This window comes from Coregonus clupeaformis, unplaced genomic scaffold (genome assembly GCF_020615455.1).
Source record: "Coregonus clupeaformis isolate EN_2021a unplaced genomic scaffold, ASM2061545v1 scaf0392, whole genome shotgun sequence".
NCBI classification, from domain to species: domain Eukaryota; kingdom Metazoa; phylum Chordata; class Actinopteri; order Salmoniformes; family Salmonidae; genus Coregonus; species Coregonus clupeaformis.
This window is the reverse complement of record NW_025533847.1, coordinates 261,335-280,278: the sequence shown is the minus strand read 5'-3', so window position 1 is coordinate 280,278 and position 18,944 is coordinate 261,335. Positions and strand designations below refer to the sequence as shown.

General features: G+C 42.6%; 2 protein-coding genes and 1 pseudogene across 2 annotated transcripts; 1 reads left to right on the top strand and 2 right to left on the bottom strand.

Annotated features, from left to right (window-relative positions):
- Nucleotides 1–1,071: 1,071 nt before the first annotated feature.
- On the bottom strand, nt 1,072–5,851 carry LOC123484644. The gene is made up of 4 exons (XM_045215209.1): nt 5,012–5,851; nt 1,802–4,529; nt 1,591–1,678; nt 1,072–1,280 (listed from the first exon to the last, which is right to left on the bottom strand). The coding sequence occupies exons 1-2, from the start codon at nt 5,365–5,367 to the stop codon at nt 3,437–3,439; spliced, it is 1,449 nt and encodes a 482-aa protein (XP_045071144.1). The 5' UTR covers nt 5,368–5,851; the 3' UTR covers nt 1,072–1,280; nt 1,591–1,678; nt 1,802–3,436.
- A 3,885-nt stretch (nt 5,852–9,736) lies between these two features.
- On the top strand, nt 9,737–10,760 carry LOC121559840 (annotated as a pseudogene).
- Nucleotides 10,761–12,493: 1,733 nt separating this feature from the next.
- On the bottom strand, nt 12,494–13,839 carry LOC123484643. The gene is made up of 2 exons (XM_045215208.1): nt 13,516–13,839; nt 12,494–12,883 (listed from the first exon to the last, which is right to left on the bottom strand). Exons 1-2 carry the CDS (start codon nt 13,837–13,839, stop codon nt 12,494–12,496), a joined length of 714 nt encoding a protein of 237 aa, XP_045071143.1.
- Nucleotides 13,840–18,944: the final 5,105 nt, after the last annotated feature.

Below are 18,944 nucleotides of genomic sequence, written 5' to 3'. Positions count from 1 at the left end.
AATATTTCAGAACCTTGGCAGGCAGCATCATTCTGTATGGAATCAAGGGTGTATTCATTACCCCAACTTTTCGGATTGGAATGGCAACCATAAAATACAAATTAACTACAACTTCTGTTTAAGAACCCAACCGATTTTACTTCACGTTGGAGTTGTTGCAAAACGTTTTGTAACAGACAAAACGTTTTGCTACAGAATCAGCGTAATGAACACACCCCAGATGTACAGTACCAGTCAAAGGTCTGGACACACCTATTCATTCAAGTGCTTTTCTTTATTTTTACTATTTTCTACATTGTAGAATAATAGTGAAGATATCAAAACTATGAAATAACACATATGGAATCATGTAGTAACCCCAAAAAGTGTTAAACAAATTATATTATATTTTAGATTCTTCAAAGTAGCCACCCTTTGCCTTGATGGCAGCTTTGCACAATCTTGGCATTCTCTCAACCAGCTTCATTGAAAAACAAATGGATTTTCTGGATTTTTGTTTTAGATTCCGTCTCTCACAGTTGAAGTGTACCTATGATAAAAATTACAGACCTCTATATGCTTTGTAAGTAGGAAAACCTGCAAAATCGGCAGTGTATCAAATACTTGTTCTCCCCACTGTGTATGTATATATATATATATATATATATATATATATATATATATATATATATATATATATATGCAATGTAATTTAAACACATTTTCACCAAGGTCAATACAATCAAAGCTGCTTTGAAATGCCTTCTCAGTTTGCAAGTTTATTGCAAGTATATTACAAATATTTAAATGTTCTTAACACAGCAAATGGAACATACAAATCGGGTGTGAAATGTTCAGTTGGGCCAACCCCTTATCACTTCAGTGTTTGCAGATATGAAGGTTTAGAGCGGTGGCCAGTAACCGAAAGGTTGCTGGTTCACATCCACGAGCTGACTAAGTGAAAAATGACACCTCTGCCAACGTGCCCTTGAGCAAGGCATTTACCCCAAGTAGGTCTGGATAAGAGTGTCTGCTAAATGACTAAAATGCCATGTCAAGAGAGTCTATTAAATATGACTGCAGACACACAAATCAATGCTGCTAATATGTTTATTAGATGGTGATGGCTAAATCTTTCTAATTCTTCTTGCAAAAATCACAGCCCTTGAACGGTTTCGAGATGGCTCTGGAAATGGCCCGGAACACCCTGACCAACAGGGGATGTTTACGGGACTCCTGTGCAGGTGCTGGTGGCAGGTCGTCCTCAGGTTGGGGAATGAATGGGACAGCATGATCATCATCTGTGATAAGAGAACATTGCAGGGTCAGAATTGAACATATCAAATGTACTTTCCTTCTCTCCAACCACAGCACAAACAAATGGTAATACATCAGAATGACAGAATCTACGATTTTGACCTTGGGAAATGTGAAAGTCGCTACAATGTTTGCCTGACAGCTCGTCAAACTCAGTGGCCTTGATCAGAGAAAGCATTATGGATGGATTAATACATCTTAGCATTAAACTCAGTAAAGCTGCATTCACTCTGACCACAGGCCAAATCTTGGCAATGCATCAAAATCAAATGATCATCATTGTGTGTCGCTTACCCAGCGCAACTCGAGAGGTGCTGAAACGCTGCGAAGGCAGCTCCTTTTGAGCGGGGTGGCTCTCTGGTTCCACTCTGCTCTTGAACACCTGTTGCCGAGTAAATTCATCCTTCCATTAGACGCCCCACAATGTCTCACTCTGACCCCATTAGCTTTGGATTCTATTTTAGCCGTAATGACGGGGAAAAACCCCAAACATGGAGCTCCATACCTTGATCTTGACCGTTGGCAACTTTGGGCAGTAACTGAACCTCCGGCCCTGGCTCTTCTTCTTCACTCTGGCAGAGGGGACGTGACGAGTCTCTGTATCAGCAACAGCTGTAGAAGTGCACTTCACAGGCAATGCGGTGTCAGGGTGGTTGGCATGGAGCTCAGACATGTACTCAACAAGAACGTCACTGGAGGCCTGGCTAGTGCCTGACCTGTGGGTACTTGTGGCCTGGAAGAGACATCTCTTTGATCTGGGCAGAAGAATATCTGGGGGCAGAAGAGATAAAATAATTATGTTGTGTATATTTTACAATAATACACAATCTTGAAAATCCAATGAACACAATTGCAATAAAACTATTAAGCTCATGAGTGAATCCTACATGACAGGAGACTTGGCAAGGACACATCTGTAAATGAGAACTTGTTCTCATCTGGTTTACCTGGTTAAATAAAGGTGAAATAAAAAATAAATAAATAAAATAATCAATTTAGTGCATATTACAAAATAAAATAAATGAAAAGTGGTCATTTTACTTACCACGCACAGAGGTCGCGGCTGACACATCATCGGTCAGCGTGTCCATCGCCTGGCCAGTCACCACCATACAAACCTGAGAGGTTTTAGATGAGACATCCTGGTAGATGTCACGGACCGACATCACATGAAGATGATCCTCTTCACCCACATCAGGCTCATCATCTTCTAGCCTGTTCAGAATGGAGTCAAACATCTCCATGGCAACCTGCCACTCTTCGGTCATCTGCTCACCCACAGATGAGTGCTCTGAGGCAGCTACTCCGGCCTTGATCACATTCAGAACCTTGCTGAGGATCTTCTTGGCGCTGTGTCTGACTGACTCCTGGCTGACTGCAACTGTTGGGTCTTTGAGGTCATTGTTGGTAGACACTTCCATGTCCTGGATTTTGTCAGCAGTTAAATGGGTATCCTGGTGGTCCCGCTCATTGGTGAGGTGGCAACCAGTGTACAAACTCTTCAGCTCGTTCACAGCTGTGCTGTAAAGTTTCTGGGAGGATAACTGGACCTGTTCCCAGAACTTGATCCTACCTGCCCTACTCACCTCAATTGCCTCGTTTAAGTCCACTAGAAGGGACTCAAGAATGCTAGTTGAGGCCTCAGCAATGTTCCTTGAGGAGACGTGGGCTGACAGGATGTCCATGGTCAAAGAAGCATCTCTTATGACCTGAGTCACTACCCCTTGGGCCTTGGCAGAGTATTCTGCCATTAGGTTGTCGGTCTGAAGGTCAGCAGGATGCTGCTTTTCCCCCTGTGTGGTCACATCCTGTGCAGTGAGTGGACGGCTTAGAATAATTGTTTCCTGAATCCTCTCTGATGGTGGGAATGGACCATCAATGAGCAGGGAGTGGTAGATGGCAGTGGAGGATATGTCTTGGTGTTCTATCACAGCCTCCGGCTCCATGATTGCTGAGGGGCCCTGGAGCATCTCACCAATTTCCAGATCGCTGATGCTCTCGACACTCAACACTAGACGTGCTAGAAGGTTTCTAGACATCTGGCATGGAACAAAGGACTCATCTGAGTTGCTGTCAAGCTCTGTTTTTATCACTTGCAGGGCAGTTCTGACTGACACTGCTGACCGGACACAGAGCATCCTCAGGTCGGAGTGGAACGAGACAGAGGTGAGTGGTTCGAGGGACCACTGCTGCCCTGTGAGTATCTGGATCCCCCCTCCAGCTCAAACTCAGACATGGATGCCTTGAGTTTGGCTGCAGCTTTCCGGACCATGTCCCTTGCCACACCATCAATGTCGAGGCCTTCAATCCCTGTCCGGGAGCCAGCGCTCTGGGACCTGGAAAATGCCTGGTTCTCTAGATAACCAAGGGCATTCAGGGTATCATCGACCACCAAATCCACCAAATCATTGGACATGGCAGTGATTCTGTCATGACCTAGCTGGATATTCTGTTCTGTCAGGGACCAATCCCACAGGGATCCACCGTACATTTCAGCCATTTTCAGCTCGACGGCCCTGTTGATCTTTGCCCGAGACAGGTTCAGCAGGTGGTCGCTTCCTGACTGTCTGACTGACATCCTGGTCTCCGTTCTCTGGACCACCAGACTCTGCACCTCGGCCGACACCGCTGACAGGAAGTAGGACACCCGCACCTCATGTCCTGTCTGAGCGTCGCTCTTCGCCCTCTGGATGCTGCTGATGGTTGCAACAATGACCTGGCCTGCCAGTCGTCCTAGCTCTCTCTCAATCTCCTTAGCGGACTTTCCAGACAGCCAAGTGAGCGCCATCTGTCCCATAGTATGGCCATTCATTGTGGTTGTGATTGTCCGCAGCATCTGCTCAGCAAACTGACTGCTCGGTGAGCTGATGCTGGTGGAAGGAGCTTCGGCTCCCTGACTGGCACCTCCTATCAGCATGAGCTGGGCTAGTCTGGCGTTGATCTGCTTGATGATGATCTCCACAATGGCCATGATCAGCCTGGTGTCCGCAGACAGAATAATAGGCCTCATCTTCTTTGGTCTCCTCTGGATGGATGGCAGTATGACCTCACTCAGGGACCTGCGGGCATCTCTGTGAACCTGACTGAAGATAAAGTTGTGAGACAGTCCGAACACAGACCTCAGGGGGTCTGAGGGGGATCTGTCCCAATCCTCTCTATCTCCGTTCTCAGATGCTGAGGAATATCTTCTTGGGTTGTCATCTTCTTCCTCATTTCCCAAAGACTCCTCTGACCTGAAGAGCACCCCACAACAAAGATATGGTAACAACGACAATAACAAACCTTTCTGGACACAAACACTGCTTTAAAACATTATTTAAAAGAATCAACTAAAGTCATACAGATGCAGGATCTTAATTTGATCACCCTGTTGCAGGAGAACTTTCCTGCAATGTAGGAAATGTAAAACGTATAGTGTATTTGAGGTTTTAAAAGGCTTCTGAAGTCCACTTTGAAATTTCAGACTAGATTTTTTTCCCTTACGAATAATGTATCAACCCCTTCAAAAATGTCCATTAATTATAATCCAGATATTAATTCACATTTCCTAATGCTGCAGGATTATTTTCCTGCTGTAGCAAACGTAAATTCCTACATCTGTATTCAGTGGAAATAAATCATTTTAGAGAAGTCATTATTTATACACATGTATGAAGTTAAGGAATTAACTGTTCCAACCATTATGGGGAGGAATAAGCTACAGGGGGGTACATACGAAAGGGGGGAGGGGAAGGGAGTTGGGTTCCGTGTCCTGGCACCAGTTCTAGGGCTGGTGACCTCGCTTGGCCCATGACTTGGCCCAAGGTTGAATCTGATGCTGCGGCATATGGAGGCCACTTCCAGATCTGCTACATTGATTACGACTGAAGACCAGGAGGAGGAAGTTGATGATGATGATGATGGTGTCCAGGGCAAATGCCTGTTCATGATGAGATCAAGGGCAGGGACCACCACTGTTGAAGAGTCCTCCTTCACCCATGACACGATGTTCTTGCACTTAGCATGAGCCTCAACTATGGTGAACTGTAGTGTAAAAGAACAGCCGGGAAAGATTGTTCTAAAATTGAACATTCAATTAAATCCACCGTCTGTCTACATTGTGATGTCTTTATTATCTAACCTGAATGCCACAACTTATTAAATAAAGTTATTCTATTCAACTTCCTCTGACCTTGTTGTTGAGATATAAAGCCTGCTCACCAGGTTCCCATTGTCTAGACTCAAAGTGCTGACTCGCCAGCTCCTGGTACATTTACTGTAGTATTGTAATAGAATATCTATGCCAGGGATCGGCAACTTTTATGGGCGTGGGGGCCAAAAAAATCTGAACTCATCATGAGGGGCCGCAGTGGCTCGCGGGTCTTCATTCCCACATCCATACCCACACATGTAGTCTGAGTCGGCCCTTGCGTTTTGGGGGCCCCAAGCAACATTTTGTTGGGGCCTGCCCCCCACTCTGCCAGCAAATGATTTTAGCGGATCCCCTCTTGACAGTGGAGAGACAAAATTGAAGTTTTAGGGTTAATTTCCTGCAATTCTGCACATTTTGCCATGTGGCGTAGAGAAAATGTTGCCGTTTTAAAGCAAGTTTCCTGCAATTCTACAAATTTTACCCTGGGGCAGAGAGAACATTTTGAAATTGTAGAACTACTTTCATGTAATTCTACTCATTTTGCCATGGGACACAGATCATTTTTTAAAATATGATATCTGAGTGAGCGTGACTAACAAAATCAATGCCCCCTCCCCATTGCCCCCTCCCCATTCGACCATGATTACTACAAATTTAGATAGCTGGCCGCTAGACTAACTTACCCCCCAAAAAATGTTTTAGCTGACATGGGCTAATTGAGTGACTGTCAGTGACTGACATAGCAAGAGAAAAACTGCTGATGCAAAACCAAAATTGAAAACGGCACCTTGTGTATTCTACTATTCTAACTCTCAGCAATAAGTTGAGACCCTGACTGAGTTCCATTCTTTTTTTTTTATTGATCCGCGGGCTTACAAAAGGGGATCCACGGCCCCCAGTTGCCCATCCCTGATCTAGACTGCATCCCAAATGGAACCCTATTCCCTATATAGTGCCCTGCTTTTGACCAGGGCCCATAGAGTTCTGACCAAAGGTAGGGCAGATATTTGGAAAATGGCACCATTTGGGATGCACCCATAGTCTATTTTACCGTCTCCCTGATGTTAGACAATTCCAGCGCTAACTCTAACTCACCCTTTCATGCAGATTCTCAGTGGAAAGAATCCATTGCCTGCAAAAGGGATAAATAGATGAGTACTGTTAATTATTAAAACTATCTAACCCTTGACCTCTACGGGACTAGCCTATATACATGTACACCACAAACACACCCTCTGATTGGTTCTTTGGTCAGTTGCAGAACACACAGTATAGAGAATAGGAGGTAAGTATGGGGAAGACAAAGAGCTACCTACTTCTCATTCATCTCCTCCCCTGAGAATTCGAGTTCTGAGGAGGAGCTTCTCCGGGCCAAGGACAGGTTGTAATGAAAAGTCTGCTGTGGCTCCCATGTGTTAGATGGGCCGGCTAAGTCCTGATCAGCCTCCTGCATCTCACTCTCTGCTTCAGTCTCCTGTGACTGAGATGGGCCGGCTGACTCTGGATCAGCCTCCTGCATCTCTCTCTCTGCTTCAGTCTCCTCTGACTGAGATGGTCCGGCTGACTCTGGATCAGCCTCCTGCATCTCTCTCTGAGATTTTACATATCACCTTTCTCAACTCTCATTAATTAGCCTACATTATTTATCACTATATATCACCTTGGCGATCACCTTTACCCAATTACTCACTATTTCTGAATTTGGCAGATGGCAAGACTTATCTTGCCTTTCAAAATGTTTAATATAAAAAATATACATCTCTATTTAAAAAAATCTGAAAAACAAAGCCTACCTCCACTTCTTTCTTCTCCATATTGTCTCCAGTTGTATCACATATTAATGCTTTAAAAAAATTATGATACAATTACATTGCAATAAAATGCGGGATAATACATTTTCAACCACCAACGACACCAACTTGATGACTGAATGAATAGTCAAATGTTTTCTGATCTGTTTCGAACGTGATCACGTATGACGTAATAGATATACATCGCAGACGTAATTGTGCGGTAACTGCAACAGTCAGCAGGTAGCGGCAAAATCAACAATGAAAACAACAGATACCAGACTGGACCACTGAGCGTTACACACCATTACAGTCAAATCAATTCTGCCTCATAAAAAAAGTTGCTTCGCCTCGGGCCTCAGAACAGCCTTGTCGTGAGTTGTCACACAATAATTATCGGGTTCTCAGGCATTATTGCTTAAATGACAACAACAGATGCCAGACTAGACACTATTCCAGTCAAATCAATTCTGCCTCATAAAAAATAAAAAATAAAAATCGGCCACCACAAGTAGACTTCATCCAAAATATGTAAAGGAAAATTGTTTCAAAGTGTGTTTGTAAAATGTAAGGCTCTGATATATATTTACACCTACGCCTGTTTCTTTGATAAAAAACAAACAAACAAACATGTACACCCACTTAAAAAACCCAACCCACCCTTTGCAACAGATACCATTTCGGTTAATAATAATAATAATTAGTCTGCTGATATCAACCTTTGGTGTTGCTATGGTATATAATTAGCACTTCCCAATGTCTAGACTCGAATATTTGACAGCACATGTCGATATCACCATTAACTGTTGTGTGGCGCTAGAATGCACAAAAGAACATGGGTGATTAAAAGCAGGCAACATGTCAATCAATGTTGGACCTCATCCAAGCCCCATCCATTCACCGGGCAGCCTTTATAAACCAGCTCTCATCATCATCATCTCAGCCTTACTGATGTTGTCTCTGTCTTGAACGGTTGTGTCCAGGGTCTTCTGTCAGTCTCAACAGCGTAACTTTAAAGGTATGCTGCTTGAATGGTGGTGTTACAACTCCCTTCCTTTTGCATTATATCATAGCATTGTGTTTTACGCATCTCACGTTGCGGTTCTATTCATTTCATGTTTTTAGGAAGTTGGTGGATCCGTGTCGGTTGTGTTTTGCCTTTGGCATTGACTAGCTAGCTAACATGCCACGTAACGGCGTGGTGTTTTGCCCGTTTATACCTAACTAACGTTAGCTAGTTAATTGATATACATTGAGTGACTCTTTTTAAAGTTAAGTCTCATCCTAATAGTTAACCAATGACTTGGAGTAGTTATAGCATGCTTAACGATAGTTAATTAGTTGAATGTAACGCGGTAACTCCGGTGCTGTGCATTTCAGTTTCACCGGACGTGACTGGCTTACGGGGTGACCACTGCTAATTCACATGGCTAACTAGTTAAGCCTTGGGGGTTACCATAAACCAATTATTTGTCCCTCTCGTGTTACTATAAGCTCACTTGTAGGTGGCAAGTACTTGACAATTCTACTTTAATCTACTTGGAATTTATTTCGATTAAAGACCGTGGAAAGCCGGGCCATGTGACATCTGATCTGAACCAAATATGGCCGCTTGCTTTCAACAATGGGATGTACTCAAGTTCATGGCGCTAACGTCCTTAGCTCGCTTTGAAAAGTATATTAATGCCGGTGTAACACTCGGATCTGTATTTAATCGGGACGTAGCCAGTTAACTAGTTACTTTTCGTGGTTTGTTGTCATTCAAACGGTGGGAGAATTTAACAATCAGCCCATCGCGATGTAAAAATGTTAACTAATGTATTGCCAAGCTTGCAAATATGTGCACAATTCGACTGGTTCCGGCGCAGGGTGTGGTTGTGATTTGATTAGATGACTCGTTTATAGTTTGAATGCTGTTAAGTCGGTGTAGGTTTTGAATATTACTATTTTAAAAAGCTCAATGAAATGACGTTTGAACCAGACAGTTTAACACTGCTGCAGCATCTGGCTGCAGTTCAGTGTAGTGAACTGTACTTTCTATAGATCTAAACATAACTATACTAAAGCCTGAGTTCACTTTGCACAACAGTAACTAAGCTACAGTACCAGTAAAAAATGTCTCGTTTGCCCATGTATGAAACATCAGTTGCGCATTGGCAACGAAAGCAAATTGTTCATACTAAATACCCCATAGGCATGGAATGGGCATGTGGGAATACTTTCCGCAGGATGGGTGATAAGAATAGAATTGTGCTGTCCTTGCCCACTTTCCCACTAGCCACAGTACATCTGTTCACTCCATAGCAGTCTAGGTGACATTGAAGAGCTGTCAACTGGCAGTACATTGGTCAAAGGTTGTGCAGAGTGGCCTGGCTTACTCCAGCTAATTCAACAATTTCAGTTTACGGGGGATTTGGATTGCCAAGACCACAAATTAGGCTGTTTTTCCATTAATGTGCATTTCACTGATGTCCCACTGCCATTTCAGTCACTCAATATCTATCCTCCTGTGTTGCAGCACCATGTCTAACACCGAACGTACCTTCATTGCCATCAAGCCTGATGGTGTCCAGAGGGGGCTTGTGGTAGATATAATAAGCGCTTTGAGCAGAGGGGCTTCAGGCTTGTGGCCATGAAGATGATCCAGGTATGTGAATAACTGAATCTGTTCGAGGTGCTTCTAGTAGGGTTCAATGGCATTTAACTGCTTAATATTGATTTTGAGGCATTGAACTGAGTTTTTTTTTTTTTTGTGTGATTGCAGGCGTCTGAGGACCTTGTCAAGCAGCACTACATTGACCTGAAGGCCGTGCCCTTCTATGGCGGCCTTTGCTCATTCATGCATTCCGGTCCAGTTGTTGCCATGGTAACTATCCTCCCCACGCATGCACTACGCACAGCCGTTTCAAAATGCTGGCTCATTGCTAGATTCATAGTGGCTCACTGCTAATGCCACCCTGGACACTATACTTCAGGTTCTCTTGAGCAGTGCTTGTGATATAATTAATTGTTCCACTCAATTCTCCATTTATTTTATCCTCCCTTGCTTTCAGATCGGGGAAGGCCTGAACGTTGTGAAGAACGGCAGATTGATGCTGGGAGAGACCAACCCTGCAGACTCCAAACCCGGCAGCATCCGCGGAGACTTCTGCATCACGCTTGGCGGGTATGTGTCCACTGATGCTTGTTTATACAGACTCTGATATGGAAAGTAGGAAGTGCTCAACCAACGTGAGTAGAGGTGCAACCTGTAAAGGTGTACATCATTGGACAGGAATCTGATGAAATATTCAAGCTATAATGAATTTTCTACAAGCAAACTGGCATGTATAGAGGAATATGTACCCTGCTGTAGTTCCAATAAATCTAAGCCCATTATCCGCATGATGCAGAGTTTCTGATTTGTAGCCTTTTGCCATTACAGGAACATCATCCACGGCAGTGAGTCCCTCGATAGTGCCAACAAGGAGATCGCCCTGTGGTTCAAGCCAGAGGAGATTGTCGAGTACAAGAGCTGCCAACATGGATTCCTGTATGAGTAAACTAAATGGAACTGGAAACTTTTCTCCTCACACCCCATCAAACCCATTCTGAATGCTGTTGATCTGGAATTTACACCCCATCAAACCCATTCTGAATGCTGTTGATCTGGAATTTACACCCCATCAAACCCATTCTGAATGCTGTTGATCTGGAATTTGTTCATGTACCTTGTGACTTTCAAGCACTTAAAAAGAATCATGTCAATAAAAAGAATCATGAATTAGAATACGCGAGGCTCGCCTAGTTTACTTTTGAAACTGCGGGGGGCTTTGTGTAGGGGACTGGGACATGTGAACATGTTTTGATAAAATAATTGGTAGTGTCCTCTGGCTTCTGTTCAGTGCATGTGGGCCTCTATTGAAGGGGCTTCAATAAATCCATAACAAATGACAAGTCATGCTGTGGAAAATGTTACGTACGTGCCATTTGTTTAAGGCGTTACCCTTCAGGGTGCCCTCTACAGTATGCAGAGTAGTTGCCGGTGACGTGGGGTGAATTCCTAATGGTCAACAACCCAATTCCACCACCACAGTGTAGGAACCGTTCTGACTGACACTGGTGCGTTCCATTGTGGGGCATGCCTGATGGGAGGTTTTGGTAGAAATGTACTTGGGGCCTGTTGGTGCAATGTCACAGATGTAGGCATTTATTGCGTTGAAAAGGGTAGGTGTTGTCAACTGCAACATTGTTGATTTACCTGACAATACACCAGTCTTCTACGCAGGCCGTTGCCCTATATGCCTGCTAACTTGGTTCCTGTTTGAGTTGGTGCAACTTAGTAGCAGGGGTATTCAACGCTTACCCTGTGAGGTCTGGAGCCTTCTGGTTTGATCTTCTACCTGATACTGAATTGCACCCACCTGCTGTCCAAGGTCTAAATCAGTGTGATGGGGGGCAGTGGAACTGGAACTGGTCTAGGGTTGCGTTTGAGGGCACTATAGCAATGTTTAAATCCAGAGAGAACATGGTTCAATGGGAACATCTTGACACAAAACACACGTTTTTGAGCCGTTTCCGCTCTACTTCCTGAACTCCTCCCGTCGACGCAATCCACTTCCGTTCTGCCGGGCTGGGTTTGTTTTGCTAGCTAGCTCCGTTGTGCCGACAAAGCACTGATATCGCAGTGACAAAGAGGATATAAAAATTACAATTACAACATGAAGAAAAGTGGTTCGGGAACGACGTGTGCGGTAGTTGGTTGCAAAAACTCGAGAAAGCACCTGAACGAGTGGTTAGATAGAGTGCTACGACCACAAACCAGCTACGAAGAGGCAATGTCCACGTGCTCCATTGTTTAAATTTTTTCGCAAGCCTGATACCGACTCAGAATCAAGGACCTGGCTGAAGGCATTGAATCTAAAGAAACCACCCCTCAACGTTTTTGTTTGTTCCTATCACTTTGTTGACCAAAAACCTACCAAGGATAATCCTTTCCCAGAGTTGTGGTTGGGATACAATCGCCCTCCCCAGCCAAAGAGGCGTCAACTCACCCAGCGGACCACTGCCTCCCCCAGATAAAGAAACGCAGACTTGAATCTGAGGGTAAGTTCAGCAACTTTAGCTATGAAGCTGACAATACTGTTAATTATGAAGAAGTTGTCATACATTAACATTGCTACCGGTATTTTGCTAAGGCAGTTGATTGTTTTGGAGATGGGACAAACAATGCCCACGATAGCTACATCATTAATTGTGTGTGTGTGTGTGTGTGCCTGCCTGCGTGTGCCTTAGTCTACATCATAAATGCTGCTATAGCATAACAGTGCTCATCATGGTGTAGGAGATGGAGGTGTGGACATGGTGTTGGCTCGGTGATGGAGGAGGTGTTAGCATTAAAGCAGAGCTGCAGGAGGCTATTCCCAGGCCAATGGAAAAGTGCTGCCATTGGTGAGGCAAGTGCGTTCTTCCTCCACTCTTCATGAGTCCTAAAGAGTGTCACCTCCTGTGCCGGTTCTGGAGTGGTAGAGGATGGCGGCTGGTAGAGACCCTTCCTGTTGGGTCGTTTGAAGCGGACATACTTCATCTTCCTCTGACCAGCATTTCTTTTAGACCCAGCATTCCACTGGTTCTGTCCGTCTGTGCAGGCACGCCCGGTTTTCCCCTGTCTCACAGCATTTTCTACCTAGAGAGATATAGTAAAAACAGTGCATAGATATTATAATGGATTCACTGCACACATGTCATATGATGTAACACGAATATGAAGAAAATGCGTTATTATCATAATTCAATTCAATTATGAGCGCGCTTATCTAAACGGCACCTAAAAGCTGTCTCAAAGAACCAGCAAAAGTAATGATTATGAATATGTAAAATATTGCAATGAGACATTTTAATTGTTTATTCATAAACAAGTGTTCGGTTCATGCATAAGCTCCAGTTCAGGCCGGAGCCTTATGTTGTCATTATCTATTGTCTGTCTGCTACATTTATTTTTTATTTATTAAATACAGGAATTTGGTTAATGAAAAATGTATTAAAATTAAGATACAATTAATACAAAATGAAATTCGCTTTAAAGGCTTTGTTCTTTCTGTTTTGAGGTGTCTGTGAAAGTTTGAAAGTCTTTAGAGCCGCTTTCAGAGCGCTCACGTCCGTAATGGAGAACTGTCGTAGGCCTAACATTGTTTTTTCCTCATAAATGCAAACACGAAAATTAAAACACAAAAGTTTTTTTTTTAAATAACAAATTTATGGATTTATAGCGTTTTGAAAAGAAGACATAGGCCTAGGCTACAATGGTGAAATAATTACCTTCCACAGGATCGCAGCTGAGTGGGAACAAGATCTCCCTGGTCCAGCAACACACGTACATCCCACAGTTTTGACTTCTCCAGCTTCAGTTACCAGCACCCAAGCATTATGCCATGCATTGTTCAAACACTGGCTAGGCTCTACATTTGCTTTCAGATAAACAAAACGATCATGTTTGTATGACATGACACAACCGACTTTGTTGCTGTGCAGATATTGATATGCCTCTGAGGCTTTCAGATTGTCCATTGCTTTTCCATCTATTGCCATGGATTGCACGAAGTAGGAGCAAATCTTGCTGTACGTTATGTTGGGCCACGTCATCACGTTATCCTCCCAGTTCTGCACTGAATTTGGGTGGAGGAGAGTAGCGCCATCTCCAGTCAAAGTAGTAGAACCGTGTTCCCAAGCTAGCGTCGACATCGCTGTGTTTACACCGGCAGACGTTGTGCCAACAACTTCCGGCGGAAATTAAATGCATTTGTGTAGAGTTATGGCGCCACCCGGGATACAGCACGTAAACTTGTGTGTTCACAATGATATTGGGCTGGATGCAGATAGGGAAAAATGGTTGAATGTTCAGAAAAATTATAGCCAAAGCTTTTCTTTTAGGCTATTTACAGAAAAATAAGTCCTGGATGCTTAGACAACAAGAAATCCACAGGGGGCGACCAATTGGATCCCTGTCTGCTTACATGTTGCTTACAACCCATCATTGTTGGCTCAATAACCCACATGTTTTATTTAACATTGTTATCAGGAAATATTCAAAAAGTATGGAAATCAGCTAGTAGTGATCTCAATATTTATCGCCCCATTTCAAAGGCTTCCTTGTCTAGATAAGATGATTGAATCCTTGGTAAATGTACAACTTTTTTTTCTTTCTGAGAAATGCATTTAGAATTTAAACCAATAAGGGCCTGGGCATAGCACTATTAAAGCAACCACTTTAGTTGTTAATGATCTTGTCAATGCTTTAGACACTAAAATGAAATGTGATGCTTTGTTTGTGGACCTGTCAAAAGCTTTCGATACTGTTGATCATGCTATTTTGTTGAATAAATTGTCCTCGATAGGCCTGAGCTCTGACGCCTGTTCATGGTTTCATGATTGTCTTAGTGACAGAACTCAGGCCATCGTGATTGATGGGGTTAAGTTATTTTCTTGAAGTACCTGAGGGATCGATTTAGGGACCTGTTCTCGTCACTCTTTATATAAACACCATTGGTCAATCTGTAAAAAAAAATGTTAACTTCATCTATACTACTATGTATGTTATCGCCCCAACTGTTGATCTGGCTGTATCAAAACTACAGTCACATTTTATAGCTCTGCAGGAATCCCTTGAGGATTTAAAACTTGTGCTTAATATTGAATTTACCACAGCTCCAACAAGTTGTAGAAACATCTCAAGGATGATCAATGGAAACAGGATGCACCTGAGCTCAATTTCAAGTCTCATAGCAAAGGGTCTGAATATTTATGTAAATAAGGTATGTTTTTTTATTTTTAAGCAATTTCCAAAAATGTCTAAAAACCTGTTTTCTCTTTGTCATTATGGGCAGATTGATGAGGGGGAAAAAATATATAATCAATCTTAGAGTAAGGCTGTAACGTAACAAAATGTGCAAAAAGTGAAGTGGTCTGAAAACCTTCCGAATGAACTGTAGTATTTTAATGAAAGGAAGTCAGGCTAGCGAGCAAGCATTTTAGCCAGGTAGCCTAGGACAACAAAAACTAAAAGCCTCAAAGACCGTTTAGGCAACATGAAAGAGGAGGATGGCCTTGGCATTTCTCTACCAGTAGAGTGAGACATGATTGTTCTACTTGCACGCATCCACACACAAACAGAAATCAGTGCCATGGACAGCCACATCATATTTAGCTTATGTTGATTGCACTAAATAGTTGTTGGTATCTTTTAGTTGTCGCTGTATTAGACCAAGCATAGATGATTAGATGATGTTGATTTGTAGGGCGGCAGGTAGCTTAGTGGGTAAGAGAGTTGTGCCAGTAACCGAAAGGTCGCTGGTTCTAATCCCCGAGCCGACTAGGTGAAAAATCTGTCGACGTGCCCTTAAGCAAGGCACTTAACCCTAATTGCTCCTGTAAGTCGCTCTGGATAAGAGCGTCTGCTAAATGACTAAAATGTAAATATTGAAATGGGGCTGGAATAGTGGAGGCAGCTGCTGTTTTCTTTGTGACTTGTACTAACTCTCCATGGTTCTAAATCAATAGTTGTTTAGTAGTCTGAAAATGTGGGAAACATGACCTTGCTTGACCCCTGCTGTAGGTCATGGAACTGTTTGTTACATGTAATATGTTTTGTAGACTTCACCTGACAGATGTTGCTCTCCGGTTTGGTAATGAAACAAATGTGTGGTTGAATTGATTCTGCCACTGTGTCTTCTTATTGTCTCGGCCTTCAGCCTATATATCCCGGTGGCAAGGCATATGAACTAACAGGTTATAGCTCAAACAACCCAATTATCACAACACATAGGTTGTAATGTGTTTTTGGCTTCCCCAGTAATGTTACCCATGCACCGCTACTGGTAAGAGTATTTATATTCCCCGGGACCACCCATACGTTAAAAAAGAAATTAATAATGTATGCACGCATGACTGTAAGTCGCTTTGGATAAAAGCGTCTGCTAAATGGCATATTATATTATTATTATTATTATATTCTGATTACAGGTTATCAATCCTTACAAAACAATGGAGACAGAACATGCTACATTTCTCTATCATCATTAAAGTTTTGCAAATGGCTGTTGTTTAGTAGAAAAGCACAGATATTCGTATAAGATACACATACTCACAGGTGTCTTTTTCTTAACTGATTACAATTGTTGGTGCTATTGTGTGTCATATCATTAAACGCAGACAGTAGACGACGCCATTTTACCAGCTCGTGAGACTTATTTTACACAAAACCAATAACATCTCAATTAAATCAACATAATTGATTCTGTACTAAATTACCTTGAACTGACGTACAGTACTTTCAAAAAGACAAACCCCAAATCTCTAGCTATGTGACTTGTAAAATATTTGTTCGCGTTCTTCAATCACTCGGTTTGACACAAAAACAACACATAGCAACCATCACCAAACGTGGTAATATCTTGATAGATTTGTTAACTAGCACGTTATGACATGTTCTTTCGATATTATAAAGTGTAAACGTGCTATTACATACCTGTAGTAATAAATACAAACAGACACAAAGGTTATCCTCTTGACAGCACAGTTCTGGCGCTTTCTACATTCTGAAGAATGGTGTGCGCCTGCCCGGAACTACTTCTTCTTCTCCTTTGGAGTTTAACTGCGGTTGGCATCAAATATGTTGCATTACCGCCCCCAGCTGTACTATAATATAAATCAATTATACTTTGTAATAAAAATGAAAAAAATGACTACACAAAAAATGAAAATATACACCCCCCCCCCCCAAATAAAAATACCCTTCCAACTAACTCTACACTAATTAAAAACACACTACCCCATTCCACTACTTTGACCCTATCTGCTCCTGCACCATGCCAACGGAATGGGAAGGCGGGACACCACCCCTCAACACACCCTGTAACTCTTCTGAAATCAGATCTCGTATACCCAAATACTTCTCTGCAGCTGCCACCACAACATTTATATTCTGTGATTTACGTTCCATCTCTGCAGTACAGTTGATAACCATTGCTATGAACGTTAAGAAGCCAACCTTACATCACGCGTTGGCCTATCCCTCTGTGCTGGCACAGACCTCACACGGATCCTCTCAGGATCCCTCCCCCTTGACCCGTCCTCCTCTACTTTCTTCACTGCTTCAGCATACTACACCCCCTGCACTCCTCTAACCCTAACCTGTCTCTACCATGGGCACCCGTACAAATAAAACACTTATTCTCCTGATACTACTAAACGACACAGTTATTTGACTCATGCCCCTTCTGCACACTTCTCACACCTAGGAATATTTACATTTTAGTCATTTAGCAGACGCTCTTATCCAGAACGACTTAGTTAGTGAGTGCATATATTTTTTTCATACTGGTCCCCCGTGGGAATCGAACCCACAACCCTGGCGTTGCAAGCGCCATGCTCTACCAACTGAGCTACACGGGACGAATATCCCTCCAACACACTGCTGCCACATGCCCATAAGCTTTACACCTGTAACCACAGCAACATCTATTGGGACTGATGAATTAATTAATTATTATTCTCTGGTATAATGACGTTCACACAAATGTAATGTGAACTGACACTATTCAGTAGTAAGGACCTTATAAGAGCTCATACGGCCATTAATCATTCATCATCTGTCTGCCACAACCTACTGTATGGTTAGTAAACTGGAGAAAAAATACAAGGGGGGGACTCACGTCATCACACAAAATACAAAAACAGATCAACAAAAAAAAAAAACGACTTCTTCAGTCCCAGTCCAATCCAAATCACATCCCGACTCAGGGGCCTGGGAGGGGGAACATCTTCAGGCAGGATTCCCTGCAACGCTTCGGCTGTTAATTCCTGAAGACTCAAAAAACATTCAGCCGCACATACAATTACAGTATGTCCAGTTTCTTAGACTTCTTGTTCGTTTGGGCAGTAGAAATACTCACTTGCGCAATAAATGTCACAAAATCCACCTTCTTTACAATCAGTGTATCAGTATCCCTAAAATAGCGAACAACATTTTGTATCTCAACAGGCTGAGGGGCATCCACTGCAATAGCTTCCTCAGCCTGATTCACGCACTCTCCTCTGCACAGTTGATGTTGAGATGTGTCTGTTACTTGAACTCTGTGAAGCACTTATTTGGGCTGCAATTTCTGAGGCTGGGAACTCTAATGAACTTATCCTCTGCAGCAGAGGTAACTCTGGGTCTTCCCCTTTCCTGTGGCGGTACTCATGAGAGCCAGTTTCAACATATCGCTTGATGGTTTTTGCGACTGCACTTGAAGAAACTTTCAAAGTTCTTCATATTTTCAGGATTGACTGACCTTCATGTCTTAAAGTAATGATGGACTGTCGTTTCTCTTTGATTATTTGAGCTGTTCTTGCCATAATATGGACTTGGTCTTTTACCAAATAAGGCTATCTTCTGCATACCCTGGAATTAGTAGGTGTGTCCAAACTTTTGACTGGTACTGTATATATATTAAAAGCATTATCAATATTTAAAATAAATTATCAACACAGTAATACGTTTGGTAAATGGCTAGTAAAACGAATTCATAATAAAATATAAAATCTAGAGGTATAAATACATTGTTCCTTTTGATACATTGTTATTATTTGTATTACTAATATAACATAATATTAAATAATTCCACCTTTCCAAATGATTGCCTACACCAGAATTTACATCCACTTGAGAAATAATCAAAAGAAGTAGATAGCAGATAAAACACTAGTTG

Coding starts and splice junctions, on each gene's coding strand:
- LOC123484644 (XM_045215209.1), bottom strand. CDS start 5,367: ATGTTCAATTTTAGAACAATCTTTCCCGGCTGTTCTTTTACACTACAG. Junction 4,530..5,011: donor CCCTTCCCCTCCCCCCTTTC/GTATGTACCCCC, acceptor GGTGCTCTTCAG/GTCAGAGGAGTCTTTGGGAA.
- LOC123484643 (XM_045215208.1), bottom strand. CDS start 13,839: ATGACGTGGCCCAACATAACGTACAGCAAGATTTGCTCCTACTTCGTG. Junction 12,884..13,515: donor CAGCTGCGATCCTGTGGAAG/GTAATTATTTCA, acceptor ATATCTCTCTAG/GTAGAAAATGCTGTGAGACA.